Source organism: Lagopus muta, chromosome 15 (genome assembly GCF_023343835.1).
Source record: "Lagopus muta isolate bLagMut1 chromosome 15, bLagMut1 primary, whole genome shotgun sequence".
Lineage (NCBI taxonomy): Eukaryota > Metazoa > Chordata > Aves > Galliformes > Phasianidae > Lagopus > Lagopus muta.
In genome coordinates this window covers 8,175,351-8,195,241 of record NC_064447.1, presented here as the reverse complement: position 1 = coordinate 8,195,241, position 19,891 = coordinate 8,175,351, and the positions used below count along the sequence as shown (strand labels likewise).

At 49.5% G+C, this 19,891-nt stretch overlaps 1 protein-coding gene across 1 annotated transcript in view; it reads left to right on the top strand.

Moving 5' to 3' along the window:
• Window positions 1-17,609, top strand: part of HS3ST4 (heparan sulfate-glucosamine 3-sulfotransferase 4) — a 45,205-nt gene extending 27,596 nt beyond the window's left edge. The window contains exon 2 of the mRNA XM_048962184.1: window positions 14,563-17,609. Coding sequence (XP_048818141.1) covers window positions 14,563-15,199 — 637 coding nt within the window. The 3' untranslated portion in view covers window positions 15,200-17,609. The remainder of the gene's footprint in view (window positions 1-14,562) is intronic.
• The last annotated feature ends 2,282 nt before the right edge of the window (window positions 17,610-19,891 follow it).

The following is a 19,891-nucleotide window of genomic DNA, read 5'->3' as shown; positions in this document are numbered from 1 at the left end:
ATGCAGCAAATCCTGTAAGTGCAGGCATGGGTGAGCTTTTGTTCAGAGCATCACAATGGCAGGAAGCTTTCTCCCGTGTTTACTTTCCATTGCAGACATTTACATTTGGACCAATGAGCTGGGGATGTTTTCTTGCTGATTATAAGCGTGGCATTAGTATGCAGATGGAAATGCAAATCGGCCTAGATGAGACTTTCCGGATGGCAGTGGAAGTCAAGGGTTTCATCTAACGTAATCTTGGACATAGTTTAAGCTCCTCATAAACAGGAACACATAAGCCGATGCAAAGACTTCACCTCAATAAACCTCCCTGTCAACAAATGCCGGGAGCCTATGTTTGCTTTAGCAATTGGATCAGGTAGCGTGCAGTGCAGGACGTGTCTGGTCCCAAGTCTCACCTCCACCAATCTCCTGCTAGGAAGGCTCCTGGCATCCCGCAATGTTCCGGGTTTTGGATGTCTGTATGGGCTTTTCTTGCGGCCATCCAGGAGTCTGACCTCGCTGTGTGGTCTGCTTGGCCACAGCCCTCTGGGTAATTGTTTCATGGTAAGAAACTAATTATCTTCTCTGTGCCGGGTATGGGATTGCTGGCAGCCCCTGCTGCTTTCCTTCAGTGCAGTGGCCAAAGGAGCACAGGAGCACAGAGCCCCCAGTTCTGACAGGAGCTCACAGTGCCCCATGTCATCGGGCTCCAGTCTCCAAACCCATCAAGCACTCAGGAGCTGTGAATCCCATGATATGAAGGCACGTGAGCCAGGTGCCAGCCATGGGAGACACAGCCTCATCCCACCACAGCCTTGAGGGGGCAGAGGATGGCTGTCCCCCACCCCTTTACCCCCCAGGCATCTTTCTAAGGCATTGCCTCCAGAGATGGTATCTCCCATGCAGCAGTGCCCTGGTGCCATCAGGCTGCAGCTCTGTGGCAAGCAGTAGGGTCTCAGACACAGAGCCGCAGCAGTACAGCAGCAGCAGCAGAGCAGCCTCTTGCTGTGTGAGCACTTAATTAGCCTCTGTGCTCATGGCCCAGCCCCCAGGAGTCTTGTGTAGGAGTTGTGGGGACCAGAAAACTTCTTCAGCAACAACAAGCAAGGAGGCTGTGCACTCCCCAGCCTTCCTTCCAGCTCTGGAAAGCCTTCAGACCCAGAGCGTGAGCCAAGGAATGCTGGCAGCACCAGGCAGCTGAGCACAGCCCTCACTGCTCCATCCTTGTGCATAAATTACCTCTGGGCTCTGAGCTAAACAAAGGGACCTGAAATAATTCTGCATTTTAATAAAGTCAGCATTCGTGCCTCTGTTGTCCTTATAGAATGAGAATTTGCATTTCTTCCTGCCAGCTCGCTCTGCACAGCCTGCTGGTACTGGAGATCAGCTGTGTGCTCCTGCACTCCCCACCATGGACAGAGTTACATTTTATTGCTTAATCACTGTTACAACAGAAAGACAGGGTAGAGCTGCTCCAAAACCCCCAGAATAGAGATCCTATGAATGTATTAAAAGTCAATGGGCAAGTTCCTCTAAAAGGTGGCAGTCCCCAGAACAGTTCTGCTAGTGACCTGCATGTCCCCCACCTCCCCATGCTGCTCTCCCCCTGTGCCCAGAGCTGCAGGCAAGCCTGCACCCAATTCACCCAGCCCCTTCTCTCCAAATGTCCCTTTCTGTTCAGATCTCTGCAGTTTTGGCACACATTCCCCTCGTGACGAAGCCGATGCCACTGCATCAGCTCAGTACTGAGGATGGCACAGAAGGGCTCGGCCTTTCTCAGTGGGATGCAGTACTGTGGTTACAGCACCAATGTGTCCCACCAAAGGCTGCGGGGCCATGTTGCAGTTAGGGGCACCCTGCGTGCTCCCAGGATGATTCCCTTCTCATCACAATGTGCTGGTAGCCTGCAGACCCCATCCACCAATCCCCCATTCCCATGCCCCTCTGCTGCACGGCTGCCCTGGGGACTATGCTGCAGGGAGAGCCCTGATGGTGGCTTTCAGCATGTTCAATTACTGTCAGTTAATGATGATGAATTTGCAATTAAGGGTCTCCAAAGGGTACTGCATATGTTAAATAAATATTGATCTTTCATTTGTGGCCACAGATATATTACCCCAGTTACAGGAAATGCAGCGGTGGTGGGAGCGTGGCTCGCAGCCCCACAGAGGAAGGTGCCCCTGAGCTCTCAATGACTGCCAGGAGTTCTGGGCCTGTGTGCAAGAAGCATCCCTGGGACAACATCACCCACCAGCTGCTGTGTGGGAAACCCCAGTGGGGTGAGGCCTGGGCTGGGACTCCTTGGGCTGAGGCTGCAGTGGGGCTGCATGATGCAGCACCCAGAGGCCTTGTTACCAGCTGCCTCCCGCTGCCTGGGGTCGTTAGGAAAAGATCAATTACTCCCTGACTCGTTTTCCCAGAACAGGAACAAAGAATTCAGTTTGTCTTTAAAGAGCCCCAAAACATCATTAAATAACCCAGAGAGCAGACTGCAGACCTCCGGGCTGCACATCTGACGTTCGTCTCTACTCACAAGAAATAACTGGGTTGAAGACATTTTCCCAGCTGCAAGGCAGTGCCCGGCTGAGCCATGTCCTCTTTAGCCTCTGCTCTGTGCAGGCAGTTCCAGATGCAGCTCAGAGTGTCTCAGGTCAGATACTTGCATTTCCCTCTATATGGAATGTGTTTTTCACCCTGGTTTTGGCTTTTGGTTGGCACTGCAGCTGGCTGAGCTGCTGCTGCCACCAGTCCAGAATGCTGTCATCTCCTCATCCTGTCAGACATGTCTGCAAAGCTTTCTTTATGCTGCTGTTTTCTGACATCTTTCTGACTTTCCTGTCTGTAATGAGCACATTCTCCAAGATGCATTTTTCTAAAAATCTTTTATCAGTGAGTTGTTAGCTACACTGCTCTCCACATTTTCCAATTCCATCCCTATTTTTAACTTGTGCCTTTGAAGCATTTGTGACTGCTTTGTTGGTTCAGCAACGCATATCGGTGTGCTATCAATATTTCCATCAAAATCTGACCGTGCTTCTCAAGAGCCCTTCCTGCAGCGTGTCACAGGCCCAGCATGGATTGGAGCACGGTGGGACAAAGCTGCAGCATGGCAGAGTCCTGCCTGGAGCCACGGCAGCAGGGAGGGCTGAGCAGCACGGTGCAGAATTGCACAGGGACAGGCACAGCAACAGCACTGATGAAGGGAAGGAGTAAAGGCTGGGTACAGCAGTGACTGAACATTGGCAAGAAATAGGGTTGTCTCTTCTGTATTATTTTCCTCTGGAGACACGGGGTTGTTTTTTTTTGTTTGTTTGTTTGTTTTCTGTGGTTGCTTCATCCCTTACAATAGCTGCATGGATACAGCCTTGCATGCAGACGTCTTTGCAGCACATCCATGTGTGAGCACACATCTGGAGGCTCTGTACATCCTCACATACCAAGGAGTGATGTCCACAATGACCACGTTTTTTTTTTCCCTGTAAGTTCCCTCTGATTCCTCAACAAGTGATACTCAGGAGTCTGTGCAAACACCTAAACATGGTGCGAATCTATCCGAAATAATCACAGCCCATTGCTCTGCTCTTCTCCCAGCACATTCCCCACTGCCACCCCATTGCCAGGAGCTGGGCTCCCTTCTCAGCAGTGTGTTTCTTGGAAGCAGGCTCGCGAGAAGAATATTGTCTCTGGTTTTCTCTTTCATTTGAGGCATGTATTTAAAACGATGCTTTTGTTCCAAATGAATGAGTTGATTCATTCAGAAGTGCAGTTTCTGTTTTTGAATCAGCAGAGCTGTTTATGCTCACAGTGTCCATAAAACTGTTATTTTCGTCCTGACACTGATGCTTATGAATAAAATTTAGATCTCATTCAGAAGTACATTAGCTGTAGCTATTTGGCTTCTTGTTAAAGCATTAATTTTTATTGAGAAGACTACATAGCCAAGCAGTTCCTTCTCCATCTTACAGCAAACTAAGTACCTCAAAGTACAGAGTGCAAAAAGACAAAATTGCACACGTGCCTCCCTCACTGCTGCTGCTGCTCTAAGGCTGCAATGTTTGTTTCTGCTCCAGGACCTCCCCAGCTGTGCCGTACTAGCAGGAGGGGCTGGAGCATCCACATGGAGGTGAGCAGGGGCTCGCAGGGCTGGCACTGTGTTCCCATGCTGAGTGCTGGGTGTGCCGAAGCCAATTAGCCATCCTGTGTATTTATTGCACTTATTTTGCTTGAAGCAAGCTGTTAAATGTCAAAAATACTTTATGATTTTAGCAGAAAGATAATTTTTAATAGATTCCACCTACAAAAAGGAGCTGACTGGCGGAATATTGAACTCGGGGAGATTTATTTTTAATTCACATCTCCAAACATCTGCGATAACCATTTGTTGCATTGCGCCCGGCTGATTAACGCTGCTGTCCCTCACCTGTCCTCCTCACTTGGTTCTGTGGCAACCGTGGCCTCCCACATCCTATTAACCTCCTCTGCAGAGGGACAGCTGGCCAAACCCGAGGGGTCACCAGCAGTTGGTGCCATTTGCTGGGACGGCACGGTGAGACCTGAACTCCTTCTTAGAGGAGCTGATGAATGTGTGTAGTTTGTGTCTGACACCACAGGAGCAGTGCTATTCCTGATGGTGGCAGCGGGTGCCTCCTGGACCTACAGCCTGCCAGCATAGCACCAGGCTGCTGTGCCAAGTGCTTCCGCAGCAAAGTCAGCACAGAGATGTGCTCTTGGCACCTCTGCCTCTGGTTCGCCTAGGTTCATTCTGCAGCAGTATCAGCAGTAACTTCCTGGTGCTGGGTGGAGCAATTAAGTGCTGTTCATAATGCAGCAGCTTCTGAAAATTAAGGTGATGTCCTTTTTTTCCCCTCAATAATTTGATGAGTTATTTTGAGGGATGCTAGATTTAATGGCTAAATCAATATGTGTATTTAGTGTTAGGCTTTATTTTAGTACTAAGTGACATGAGATAAGCAGACTTAGTGTTAATTGGTTTGTATTTAGCATTTATACTAATCAGAGTATGCAGTGCTGCCCAGGGCTCTTCAGCACTGGTAATTCTGTTTATCCAAACCAGGCGTTGTTTACTCTATTGACTGGAGTGGATTCAGTCTGTTTTTCCACCTACTTGAATGTTATACTGCATGTGTGAACTCGAGAAGGAATCCTGGCTAAGCCTGAGCTGCGCTGCACGCAGTGTACACACTATTGGAAGAAATGGCTGAGCAAACCCTGGAGAAACCAAAACGTTAACATGCACCAGTGCTGACAAAGTCACTACATGGAGACTCCAGTGTTGCAAGTAAACAGCATTTATTTTCACTTCCGGACTATTTCTCTGCCTCTCCCCTGAAGCCCACAGGAGGTGCGATGAGCCATGCTCCCCTTCCAAACTCACTGCCTGCCACAATCAAGACAGAACTGCTGTCACCCTGTGCATCGGATGAATCCACAGCTGCAGCCAAGCTCTGCTTGCTGGGGTTACAGTGCTCTGTTTTCATGAACCATCAAGAGGAGATGGCCTTTATCCATAAGGCTCGGAGCACAGCTCCATGCTGCTGCCCAAGCTCTGGCTTCCTAGGGCAGTGCTAAGCGCCTGGAAATGGGGGCAGTGCCAGCAGCCCCAGCAGCTGCATCCCGAGCCCTTCTCAGGGTCTGTGCTGCACACCCCACACACCTCACAGAGGGACAAGCAGATTGATGGGCAGCAGCAGTGCAAGCAGAGCCCGCAGCCCTGCTCTCCCAGCAGAGCTGGTTTTTGGGAGGGAGGTCAGGTGCACCGCAGACAATTCAATCTGCTCGCTGCTCGGAGCTGTGCTGAGAGGCAGAACAAGATGAAACCGCTTTTATTTTGCAAAGTGTGATTTTATTGATTTCAGCCAAACAAGCCCTAACCTGGTGGCGGTGCCCCTCTGGCACCCTTTGCTTGGAAGGGTCCATGCACATCTGCAGAGGAGGGAAACCCAGAGCCTCCCATGTCGGAGCTGCAGCAGCATTCTGACAGTCCCGAGATGGACGTTACATCGCTGCTGTGAGGACAGTGTGGGGACGTCGCTCAGTGAGGGGAGGAAGCTCTGCTGCACCATTCGCACTGACTGTGTGATCCGAGTCAGAATGAGAATCATAAATCTTGATTATTCTCTGTCTCAGCTGATTTGAACCAAATGCCTTGGACAGGGATATAGTTCACATCTCGCTGAAAACTGCAAAAAAACTGATTAAATGTACAAACTGATATAAATAGCACTCTATCTGCGTTAATGCCCAAACTGTCACTGCTTGGGGAGAAGATGCTGCGTGGACGGGGCTTTCTGTCCTGGCCAAGAACAGCTCCATGAGTATTTTTGGAAGCGGCTTTCTCCCTGCTTCCATTTATTTTGGTACTTTGTTCCTGTGATGCTGGCTGTTATTATGGTGCTGTCAATTACAGATGGCATCTCTGATTCTGATTGCACTTTGCTTACAATTAAGCATCCTATAGAAAAATGGAAATGCCGGGTCATTAACATAAAGTAATAATAAGGTAAACCATTCAATTATGGAGGGAAAAACATTTTGAATAATAAGGATATTGTATGCCTAAAAGACATTCAGATGCCAGTGTATTATCATTTTTGCATACATAATAAATGAACTGAAACCCCAAAATAATCGACATGAGCACATCAATGGCTGTGCACTCTGCAGCAGCCCAGCTGGCATCGCTCTCTCATGGGTCAGAAGAGCAGCACCTGGGTGGGAGCAGTGCAATCCCAGGTCTGTAGAATCCTTGGCAGGGCTATGGGAGGACTCAGTCGCCCTGGGGCTCACCTCTCTCCTGACCAGCACAAGGTGTGCTGGCTGCAGAAGCTGGATGCATTGTGCCTGCATGTGCCTTGCTGCACACATTAACAAGTGAAAAGTTGTTTGTTTTGGAACAAGTGAGAGGTTAATGCAAGAGGGGAGGTCTGGCCTCAGTGTTTAAATGCAAGGGTTTGGGACTGGCTCTTCCCTTCCACATCTGTTGTTACCTCGGTCGCTGTAATGCAGGAGCCTGTCCTGCCATCCACATGGCCAGGGCATTCAGTACTGCTGGACCTGCACTGATCCATCTTGCCTAAACCAGAAATCAAACCCATAATCACACAGAGCTAGATGCTCCTGCCCTGCCTCTGAAAAGCCCGGTGCTTCTGTGACAGCATTTGGCAGCTGTTTTGTGTCAAACCTTTCTGTGTCAGTGGAGTGGGAGCCCTTCTTTCCACGTGGCTCATCAGTGCGCAGAGCTTGGCACAGGGTGCGTACAATCACTGCTGTTATTCAGCCTCTTCTGCAGATATTGCTGCTCTTGTTGTCCTTCCATAACAGTTCCATCCTTTTAGTTGTTGATGGCTCTCTTATTACTCTGGCACTGTGTTAGGATAACATCCAGATACATCTGAAAAGTGCAATTTATTTACTGTTTTGTGTTTTTTTTTTCCCTGCAAAGCTTTTAGCATGATATAGCAGCAGCGCTTGCACTTAAGCAGCCATTATTTTCAGGATCTTTTCCTGGTAGAAGTAAATTTTTCCAGAAGATGAAATTCCTCATGGTGTATAGATCTATATTAATACATCTTAATGTTCTACTTTCGTGATCTTCCTTCTCAGGAAGGGCCCATCTCTGGTAAACAGGAAAGATCTCCCAGTTTTGTTCCATCAGTATTCAGAGTGGTTTGAGCAGATGGGGAAACAGCAGTGGGGAGGAGCACCCCGGTCCCCAGAGGGTTGCAGTGCTGGTGACACTGCTGTGTGCTGCTGCTCTGCTGTACTGCTTTCCTTCTCCACCGTGGGAAGAACATCATCAACATCCAGGTCTTCTCTCTTCCTCGTGTGATGATATAAAGCAAATGAGGTGGCATGAAAGGGACTTGCACTGAAGAGAGGTCCATGCCTAACAGGGAAAGCACAGAGCCAGACCCATTGCAGCAGATAAACTTGGCTTGGAAATCCATCACCAGCAGTTGCAGCACATTCACTCTTCCAGCAGTCCGTGTTTGTGGCATGTGCAAGAGGGGGCATTCATGCTCCTTCTTCTTTGCTATGGCTGTGATTAATACAGTAATTAAATCTGATAGACAATGCTGACATATTCCCCATGAATAGCATTGCTACACTTCTGCAGGGAACAGCAGTGAGAGTCAAAACAGTTATGACTGCAGTGGGGTTTGCAATATGTGTGCTTCCAGGCTTCTTCACTACCTGCTTTGTGACTGAGCAATGACCAGCAGTAAGTCAGACATGAAAACTGGAGAGATCAGGTCTAATTCATCCTTGATAAAACAATGTTGTGCTGAACGTGCACCTTCACCTGCAGAATTGAGATTGTTTTGCAAAGCTAAAGCTGAATGATGCTGAGGGCCGTGGTTCTGCAAAGCATCTGCCAGCAGCTTGCAGAGTGTTGATGAGTGTTTATAAGGCGGGCAGCTCATGGGGACAGCAGTTCACCATGGCTTCTGGTGAGGAGGGCAGCTCCTCGCCATAGGAAGGCACTGAAATTGTGGCAATGCTCATCTGACACTCTGTGATTTCTGTGTGAGCCATGCTGTCAGATGGGCGAGGGATTTCAGAACAAGGCAACAGCCATGTCCCCAAGGAGATCCACTTGAGGAAAGAACAGAAGAAAGCAAGATTTAGCATTAAGATCATAATTTCAGATTACACTGTGCTCACATCAACCATCTACATACATAAGAGTCTTTGAGGAACACAAGGCAGTAATAGCTATCCAAGCCAGCCTGAACAGTGAGGGTTATTTTTAATTGCAACTGAATGGATCTAACCTTGTGATGTATGCTCATAAAGCATTGCTGGATTAATATGGGTTCCATAGTCGCTTCTGCTTAAAAGACTTTAATGGATCAGCTTAGTTCTCTGCTCCACGATTATAGCGTCCTTACCCGCCTATCATGCATGAGCCAGATGGTCCTGGTGAAATCAGAGTGTATTTATATTTTTGTCTGCTCTCAGCCAGCTGCCCACTGATTTTGGTGCTCAGTGGTAGGAGGAGAGGAGCATCCCTGGGTGAGGTTCGCATCCCTTTCCCATAGTCCCAGCATTTCCTCCCCAGGAGGAGCCAGGCTGAAATGGGTTCAGCCGCGTCTCAGTGTGCAGGGGGATGCTTTCAGTTCTGTTGGTGGTGAGAGCCATTAAGATGGTACAAGCACTGTAGAGATCCCGAGCGATGCTTATAAACCTCTGAATCCCTGACAGAATCAATAGTGGGCTCTCAGGAGTCGCTCCTTATCCAGGCCAACACCAGCACATGCCAATGAGCCATTAAAGATTTTGCGTTTTGCAGAGACACAAGATTTGTTTCCTTGCGTCCGTTGGGCTCTGGACTGTGCTGGCCAATGAACTGTGGCATTGAAAATAGCCTGCACTCCAATGTCATTGCCCTCTGCCACTGAGGGATGCAGGGATGGGCCGGCAGTGCTGTGTGTGTGGGCATGGCCCCGAGGGCAGCTCCACCATCCTGGCAGCAGCACGCAGTGCCCACTGGCTCGGGCCTTGACCCCGCTGTTTACGTTTGGTTCCTCTTTGATAACTTTGCTATTGACACAGTTTCAAATTTGGCATTTTGGTTACCATAGCAACTCGATACTTCCATTCTCTGATCAGATCGGCTTGCAGTTAGTCAACACGATGTTAGCACCTCCGTTGTTATGGCAACCGGAGACCATTCTCCATCGCTCCGCTGCCGTGGTGCAGGAGGGGGCTTGGTGGGCACACATGGGTGGTGGGAACAATGCTGGGGGTGTTGCCATGCCCTGGGTGCTTCCAACACATACAGCCCAGGAGGTGCTGGGGGGAGGCTTGGTGGGGAAGTGATTGGCATGAAGAGAGCATCCTTGGGCTTGCACACATGGGCGCTTTCCAACTGCCCCTCATGAAAACACTTTGCAGGGGCTCCAAGTGGCTTTGTGAACTCTGGGACAAAGGAAAGCTGCTCGTTTGCTGCAAAAAGCACAGTCCCATGCACTTCTTATTTCTGGGTGTTACATCTGCAGGAGCAGAGCTACTGGTGCAGGGCTGGGGTCTCCCCATTCTTCTACAGTGGGGTTGGTCTGACACAGAGCATCTCCCAGGGATGTTTTGTTTCCCCCCTGTGCTGGCACTCGCTTTTCTGAAAGCGCCACGCAATTCATTGGATGTTTTTTATTAAAACACATGTGCAAGCCATTTGAATTAGAGCAGCATGAATCTATTAGGCAGCGACAGATGCAAGTTTTGTGTCTCTTATTAGAAGGGATTGGATTCTGAGGTTTAGTGATGTGCAGAGGATTGGACTTTGGAGAGATTAAAATTATTTTCAGTGTTAAGCACAATATTTCTGAGCTAATGCACTCAGTCTTGAATATAGATTCACAGACCAAAAAGATTATAAAACATTAAACCTATGTAAATTCAGCTGTAAATTTATGTTTGAACGAATTCAACAAGAGATTTGACTTGGGGGCTTACAGCAAATAGGTTCTGCTTTTAATGCGCGCTGCAGCCCTCGGTAGCAATGCCGTTCTCCCCTTGAAAGTCCCACGCCTGCTGAATTACTGGCAGGTCACAGTTGACAGCTCAAGCAATTATACCAGAATGTGTTAATAATAAAATGGAAAATGACTTCATGTTTGTCTTTTGAAAGACAAAAGCAGATGTTTGCTCCGTGCAGAGGAGCTGCGGAGATGAGCTCCATGTGCAGGTGCTCCGTGGCAGCCCCTGGCCATTGCCTGCTTCAGAGAGCATCATGCAGGTCCATGTCCTTCTCTGTGGTCCTCTGAGCCCTCGGAGCTGCCGTGAGCTTTTTCTCTCTTGTTGGGAACATGAAAATACCGTTAACAAAGACTCCTTTTGAGTGGGATTGCAGGAAACCTGCAACATCGTGCGCAAGCTGCCTACACAGAGATAAATGACAGCTGTGACTGAAGGAATAAACAAGATAATCTGGATTTAAATAAACCACAAGGGGATTTTGGCAACATGCAAATTCACAAATTTATAAAATGTATCCTTTGAAAATAAAGAGCTTTCTGAAGGCAGCAGTTAAGAACAATTACTGCAGCAGCCTTTTGCAAGGAGAGCTTACAGCTGCCCTTTGCCACCAACCATCAGGGACGGGGCAGCAAATGCACTTTGTGCCCATCGCCACACAGCAGCCAGAGGATCTCTGGGAGGAGTGAGAGCAGCAGGTCCCTTATAGGGCTGTGGGGTGCTTGCCTTGTAACTTGCTGCCAGTGTACTGTCTGGAGCATCCTTGCTGCAGAGAGAAAGCTTAGAGGCTTTTTGTTGTTGTTGGAACAGTTTATTGAAACTGTAATTTAAAGTAAGAGCGAAGTAAGTATAATACTAAGGCTCCCTCCTGCCTCCAGAGCAGAGGGAAGCAAAATCCTTGTTTACAGAACTGCCCATGAAGGGGTTTTGCCACAGTGTCGTATTGGTGGTGGGGGGGAGCTCTACTGCTGGCTGGCACCCAGCGCCACAGGCAGCGGATGCTCCAGAATGACAGCGTGGGTGCAGGAGAGCAGCAGTGCTTCCTCTGAATTCAGATTAATTTTCATCTGTTGTAAAGCACTGTCATCTAAGAACCCACAAATAACAGTCGCATTCTGTAATATGAAGCAAACAAATCTAATGCTGGACCCCGCTGCCCAGGTAAATGTGGCAGCAGCTGCAGAGTGCTGCTGGTGTTGGAGCAAATGCAGTGCAGCTGCTGTCAGCAGCCCCTGCTTTCCAGCTGCACAGCATCAGCACAGGGTGCAGAGCCCAGCCAACTCTTGCTTCTCAGAGCTTTCAGTTCCAGCATCCACAGACATTTGCAGAACAGCATCTTGTCAGATAGGAGCCCAGATACAAAGATGTATTACTCTGAAACAATCATTTAGTGGTTGTGGCCGGACTGATTTGTGTTGTAGTGGAGATGCCAAGCGGCCGTGAGCGATGTGAAGCAGTGCTGGGAGCTCCCCAGGGCCCCACAGCTCCGTGCTGCAGAGCAGACTGGGGTGGCAAGGAGGGCTCTGCCCCTGCCACACCAGGGTCATACCAGGTGGTGGCAGGGGGCCCCTCGAGCACTATTGTCTGAGTGTACATCACTTACAGGCCAGCAGAGCTTTTAACATCTCATAATTGCCACATTTTGACATTTGACAGCCTGCTGCTTGCTGCCAGCGTGTCTGACTCAGAGGAGCCTACAGCAGCCAAGTCTGTCTGTGCAGGCCCCTCCGTATGCTCAGACAATTGCATAGGAAAACACTTATCCTGTCTGAGAAAGCATAAACAAGTGTGCATGGGTCTTGAGTTAATGGAACACCACGGGGTAATGGTGTTCTCTACCTGTCTGGCAGTCCATTTGCACCATAGAAGGACTTCTGTGCGCTGCTACCTTCTATTAGTGACCAGTGCCAAGCCAGGGGACCCAGGAAGGACACCTCCCAGCAACTGCCTGGTGGTGGACCCCAGTTGCCCCCAGATCAGTTGTAGTTAATTTGCACTGTACGCAGAACAGCCAGAAGCAGTGAGCTGTGGTTAACTTGTGATAGAATCAGTTAAAAAGGAAACACAGAGAGATTGCTAGCTGTACATGATGACAAAATAACTATTTTGTTGAGGAAGGAACAGAATAGCAACACATCAATTTTGGTAATTAATGGTTCAATAGAAATCTGTTGTTGGAACGCCCTGGACAAAGTCAAAGGTAGAGTCTTTATTCCCTGGTTCCAGTTCTTCCCCTTGCTCCCCTCCCTGTTCCTGAGGCTGTTCCCAGCTCCCAGCTCAGTCCAAGCCATTCACTCCTGTGCCGTTTGGCTGCTGCTCCTCCTGCAGGTGTGGGCTCTTCTGGAAGTGCGTTGGTCTGTCAGAGCAATATTATCTCCCTGGGCTGCAAACTGCTGCCAGGTACTGCTGACATGGCTGCCAGGTGCCATCCTGAGGGCTGCAGACTGGAAGTAGCATCACACCAGAGCCATTCTCCTTTCCTGCAGGGATGTTTGTGTGGGTGCTGGATCCCTTTAGGAATGCCACCTTCTGGTTCTGCAGCATTTCCAGTCTCCTGCTGCTGGCTTCATGTTAATCCCTTCTGGCTTTTCTTAGAGGAAAACATCTTGAGGTGCATCGTTGCACAGCTGTGGTCGATGCCACTGCAGGGGCGGGGTGGGCTGGGATGAGGCACAGGGCAGCTGCTGGCATTCAGCAGGTACAGTCATGAGGCACAGTGACAGAAATATGTGTCTGGGCCTCGTCTGGCAGAAAGCTCTGCTTGGAGCCCTCAGCTGTGTAATTCCATGAACTGACTGCTTCCGAGTGCTCTGCTGCTTGACGTCAGCATCGCTGCGGTCGCTGGTGCCCAAGGTGCTCTCACTGAACCAGTCGCAGCCATTCACATTGTTTCCTCAGCATATGTTTGAACTAAAAATAGTGAGAATGCAATGGGATTATCCTGCAAGACCCTGAGCACCTCCTTCTGTGCTGCTGCCTCACACCTGCTCAGTGCTGCAAGATCCAGTGGGTCACACAGCCAGACTGCATCCCCCCCCCCCCCCGCTTTACCCCCCCATCCCGCTGCATCCTCCCACCCTACTGCATCTCATGCCCAGCATCCCCATAGGGCAGAGGGTGCTCGGGACAAATTAGCAAACAGCACGTTAAACAAACTGCACTTGGTGTGGGTGTGCATATGTGCAAGTATTTCAAAAGGTTAAGAAAAAATATTGTTGGAGCACACTTAAAAAACAATCAGTCCTTGTGCTTGTGAAACCTTTAAGCCTACACGCCGTGGTACTGAATGCTCGCACAGTGACACTGTGACAGCTGCCAGGGCTGGGAAGGGGATGCAGCACTCTTGCAGGAACATCGCTTCATGTCTTCTGCCTTGCTATGGGGGCAGCTGGGACAAGTATTTACCTCTTTGTTTTCTTAGATATAACTGCTATCTTGTTGCAGTTTCATTTTACAGTATGGTAATATGCTATCCAGGAAAGTCTTGCTACATGCTAATTTATCCGGTAGGCAAATTCCTTTTGGCTAATAAAAGTGCTTGCACAGGAAGCTCAAAACCCAGCAGCAATTAATTATTGACAGAGCATGTGAATTAGAGATAAAAGAAAAGTCATTCTTTCTCACACACAAGATAGTAAATAAATTTAATTATTGTACTAGAAGCAGGGGATCTTACTCTGTATTAAGTTTTATTAGCTGAGACATTTAAAAGCATGTCATCATAACAAAAAGGTCTTGTGTAATCCTAACTGCACCACTCTGGTACAAGGCTCTGAAGTGAATAGACTTAATTGAGCAAATGGAAGCAGATGGCTTGTTGAACAGACAGGTATTGTACAGGTTTATTGTCAATTAACTTTTGTCTACACATGCCTATGGCGAATTGACTGTATAATGTGTTACCAAGGCTAATTTAACACTTCAGGTGCCCACCATATCTGGGGTCCGAGGGAGGACAAAACCAGAAGCGCTTTGGTCCCCAGGCTCATGAGTTGAGTGGTGTCCCCATCGTCATGCATGGGGCAGGAGGAGCTGCCAGTGTCTGCCCTCAGTTACTAACCCCCTCCCTCTGCTTCTGCTCAGGGACGTGATGCCCAAGACGTTGGAAGGCCAGATCACCATGGAGAAAACCCCCAGCTACTTTGTGACCAACGAGGCCCCCAGGCGCATCCACTCCATGGCCAAGGACACCAAGCTGATCGTGGTAGTTCGCAACCCAGTCACCCGTGCCATCTCGGACTACACGCAGACGCTCTCCAAGAAGCCAGAGATCCCCACCTTTGAGGTGTTGGCCTTCAAGAACCGGACCCTGGGGCTGATTGACGCTTCCTGGAGTGCCATCCGCATCGGCATCTACGCGCTGCACCTGGAGAACTGGCTGCAGTACTTCCCCCTCTCCCAGATCCTCTTTGTCAGTGGTGAGAGGCTCATCACAGACCCAGCCGGGGAGATGGCCAAGGTCCAGGACTTCTTAGGCCTCAAGAGGATTGTGACAGAGAAACATTTTTATTTTAATAAAACCAAGGGGTTCCCCTGTCTAAAGAAGCCGGAGGACAGCAGTGCTCCCCGGTGCTTGGGCAAGTCCAAGGGTCGGACTCACCCCAAAATAGACCCTGACGTCATCCACAGACTGCGGAAGTTTTACAAACCATTCAATGTCATGTTTTACCAAATGACAGGCCAGGATTTCGAGTGGGAGCGGGAAGAAAGTGAGAAGTAACCAAGAAATCGGGAAGAGAGCTCTTTCCTTTTGAGATGTGAATCATCCTTAGAGACCCGGAACTCATGCAGGGCTGAAGGCTTGGGCTTGTAAGCACAACACTTGCATGGTTGGGGCTGCAGCTGGAGGTGAACAGCATGGCCAGCTCTGAAACCTTGGTGATGCGTCACCTCTAGGGTGTTTGGCCTGGGCTCTATCCTCCTGAGGGATTAGGGAATGGGCAGGAGGAGAAGGTGTGGTGTGGGTGATGGGCGCTTCGTGTCCACGTTCTGCTGCTGGCGTATCCCTGTGCCACGCAGGCAGCAGCAGGAGGTGTGCAGAACCCAGCAGCACCACAAACCAGGAGGTCTGATTTCCCCTGCCCTGGCTTAAAGTTTTGCTCACGCAGCAGCATGAGATCTGGTGAATTCAGGCCGTGCATTCACAAGCACCTTGGCATTTGTATGTGGAAGGAATAAAGCCAGTTATGCTGCAAAGGAACTCTGTACAGAAACGTAATTTGCACCAGATGTTCCAGTTACTTGTTGCACTAAAACTCGTATTTACCAAGTGCCACAAATCCTGGGCGCGATTCTCCTCTCACTGGTGACCACTGCTCCACTGATGGAAGAGAACCGTTCTGATGTATGGGGAGAGAACCTTTCTAATTTATAGGGCTGCTCAGTGAGACCAGAATCGGGGCCTTCCCCCCACATCCCAAGGCCTCACTGCAGGTCTTGGGCACTGCCTGGGGGCCGGGCACTCTCCATGGGATCCCGGCCATGGGGACAGCTTTCCCACCGTGGCCCTGGGATTGTGGCTCATGTGCACCTCGTGGACCTGTTCCTGCTGCTGGCTGCTGCCAACGGGCTGTGCGAAGTCCCGAAGCAGCCTTTGTCTTCACTTCAAATCCGTTACAAAAAAGCAATTAATTCCCAGAGTGAGCACTGCTCCACAAACATATGTGTGTGTTCTAGTGGAAATGACCGAGTCGTACGCTCAGCCAAATTTGCAAATCCTGGTAGAAGCTATGGAACAAACCCATATCTTAACTGAATCCTCAGCAGTGCACTGAGAGCTGCGCGCTGGGACTGGCGGAGAGCAAGGCAGCAGCACTTGGAAACAGCTGCTGCTTTCCTGACCATTATCGAGAGAAAAACAGAAAGAGAGAGAGCAAAAGAAAAGTGAAGAGCTATTGCTCCCCTTGTACGGGTGATTTCTAGCACAAGTGTTGCTCCTGTCCTCCTGTAGTACTGCGGCTGCTGCACAGCTCCCAGTGCCTCACGGGAGCAGCAGAGATGCAGTGTGAGGTGGCTTTGGGAGGACCAGGACTCAGTTCTGATTATGGTGGGAAGAAAACCCCACTGATCCAACTAACCAAATGAAATCAGTGTTTCATTAGCTAAAAAGCTGAACCTGCTCTGGGTTTCATGGTCTGTCGTGTGGTTCATTACACTAAAGGCAGTGCTGGTGCCTTGGACCGGGAGAAGAAAGAGCTGGATTCATTCTGAAAATTGCACTGTGTAGGGGTACAGCACAGCTCTGTGCTGAGCAGCTCCCTGCTGAAGTTACATCAGCTTCCATCGTTCTGGATTAGGTTTCAAAGCAGCTCCTGTCCTGGCATAACAGTTTTTTACTGATCCTCAGACCCCCAAATTATTGTGTGATAATTGGAAGTGTGTAATAGGAATAACCTCATGGTGTGTCACATGCTGTTAAAATGTCATACCTTCTTCTGAGCATGGGCTGCCCCAGTGCCACACAGTGTGAGTACTCAGCAAGAGGACAAGGTCTGGGGCACTGCATCACACATCTCCTCCATGACAACACCTGGACTCTCCAGGAGACCCACACCCGCGTCCTGCCACCCTCCTGGTCCACACTTTTTGCCATATTTGCAGAGTTTTATTTTTTATACAGGCCACAACCTCGAGCCCAAGGCTGGGAGCACACGTGGCACTGAGGGGTCGGGCTGTGGGGCTGTGCTCTGCTGACTGAGACGTGGCTGCTCTGTGCCCCAAACGCGTGCGTCTGCATCGCCAACGTGGAGCTTTGACAGAGGAGTTATTTGGCCAGAGAGCGGCCTGCCAAAAGAGAGAGTCAGGTTAATAATACCTTTTTAAAAAACCTATTCAAATGTCAGCATTACAATACACAGGAAATTGAATTTTGTATTTGATTTCAATTAGCACAGCATAAATTATATTTAATTTTATACACAGACGGGTGATTCATTGTTCTGGAGGGCTGGTGCTGCATGGTGCAGAGACTGAAAACGGAGTGTTGTTGGTCTTTTCTGAACCCCAGTCACTGTGCTCTCACCGCCTCCCAAATGCGTCTCTGTCTGTCCGTGTCCCTCTGTACTGCACAGTGTGAACATCTCCAACCACACACTGGAACCCGCAGCACTAAACAATAAAACGGTGTAGCAGCTGCATTTCTGTGCTCTGTTCCTCCTCAGACCCACACTGAACCTGGGGGGACCCCAGCTGTGAACCCCCCCCAGTAAGCCAGGCCCCAGGACTGCACGGCCCCTGCAGGTGTGGACCGCTCAGTGTTGAGCAGGCAGCAGAAAGCCCCAGCTGCAGCCCTGCAGTGGGGTGTCCCTGTGGGCAGGGGGTGTTCCTGTGGATGTCCCTGCACTGGGGGCTGCCCCCCCTGCACACTCGCTGCTCTCCCTGCTCAGGAGGCATTGCCAAGGTCATGGGGCACGGATCCCTCAGCAGGACGTGGGTGGTTTCCCTCGCTGCTGATGGAGGATAAAGCAGTTTGTAATGAAAGCAGGGAGAGGGCTGGCTGCCAGGCAAAGAAATTAGGGGGAAATTTTTTTCAATCCTATTTTGTGTGCACAATTTCCTGCTCGCTTGAAAAAAAAAGGAGCTATTTTGCAGCACGGCCTTCTTGTGTCATCTGATAAAACCGCTAGAAAACTTTTATCAACAAAATTAGGAAGTAGTGAACTATAAAATTGCTAATTATTTTCTAGTAAATTTACTTTTAAATAACTTTAGACACCAATTACAGGCACCATTAGGCACCATTAACACTGGGTGTATTTACCAAACAACAGCGGAATGCTTATTATTCAAATCAAGACCATTTTGGTGCAGATTTTGCTGTTTGGAAAGCAGTCCCATCTCACCAGATGTTTAAAGAGTCATCAAAAAATCAATCACACCTGAGGGATGCTCAGATGCACAACACCTGGGCTGTGGGTGCACGCAGTCCAATCCTTGGGAGAACCTCTGTGTGACCGCTGCTGTGTCTCAGAGCTGCAGCTTCCTCTTCCCATGGGGAGAGGCTCTGGGTGAACCTATGCAGCTCTGCTAAGCATCATGCAGCTCTGCTAAGCACCGTGCAGCTCTGCTAAGTGCCGTGCAGCTCTGCTAAGCCTTGCTCGCTGCAGGATCCCAGAGCCCCAAACCAGGCCGAGCGCAGTGCCCTGTAATTGCACGTTGCCAGGTGGCTGTCAGAGAGCTGGCTGCAGAGTTGCTACCTGCTCCCATTCCCTGCTGTTCTCTTTGACATCCTCATTATTTATTAACTGCCCTGTACCCAACAGGCTGCCACCGGTGCAGAGATGCTCTTATTATGCAGCTCTGCTGCTCTGCCTGCCGTCCAAGGTCACCTCCTCCAGGACGTCTCGCAAACCAGATTGAAGAGGTACCGGCAAAAATGCAACATGTTCTCTACATGTTGGTGCCAGGTTTCAAACAGAGCCCTTTGAATGAGGTAGCATATAAGATGATGATACAAGACCCTGTTACTGCTTTCCTCTATCCTGTGTGCAGCGCTGAGGCTTCTGCACCTACATCAGCAAGCAGAGAAAAACAGAGCATCGGGCAAGGGCTCCAGCCTTCAGCTTTCACATGCTGGAACAAAGAGCTGATCTCTAACACCAAGCCCAGGAAGACAGCAACACAAGGATCATTTTGATGGCCAAGTTGCAGATCCGTGATGACCTGCTCTAGCTGCCGGCACAACAGAACTGCTCCTTCTAGCCCCTGTCCCTGCCCCCCCAACCTGGTACAGCACCACCACTGTGCCCAGTGCCTAAAGGTGCAACCCTTGGTCTCCCAGGCTGGCTCACCAAAGCAAAGCGATGCTCTCACTTCCCCTGCTTGGCACAGTGTTTTCTGCCACCCTCAGGTAGGAGACTTGAACTCAGAAGAAATTCTTTGATGATCACTTCACTGCAGCTCTGTTCCAACAACAACGGGGATATTTTGGAAGGTTTAGGTGCTACACGAGGACTAATGGGCACACAGATCTGAGCACTTCACTTGTGCATTTAGGGTAGGGATAGAGCTGCTGGATCAGAAGGCTTCTACCCAGAAAGGTTTCCCTATAGATAAACAGGAATTCTGCTGTAACCCAGCAATGCACTGGGACACTGGAGCTCAGCACAGCTATAGCAAACACTGAGATGCCCTTGCTGCCTGCTGGGACCCAGAGTCCCACAGTCACTGCCCCCAAACTGGGCCTGGGAGGGGGATGAAATGGAACTGGGGACACCCAACACCACATTTTGCAGCTGAAGTCTTTATGTGCAGAGATGGATGGGAAGTTGAAGAAACAAATTAATATGGTAAGTAATCCTCTCCCTTTAGCAATAGCTTTCCGCTTGAAATAATGGCGTAATGTCTAACTTTCTCTCGCATACACATTTCCTCATAACAAACTTATATGACATGCAGCTATTTATATTTCAAG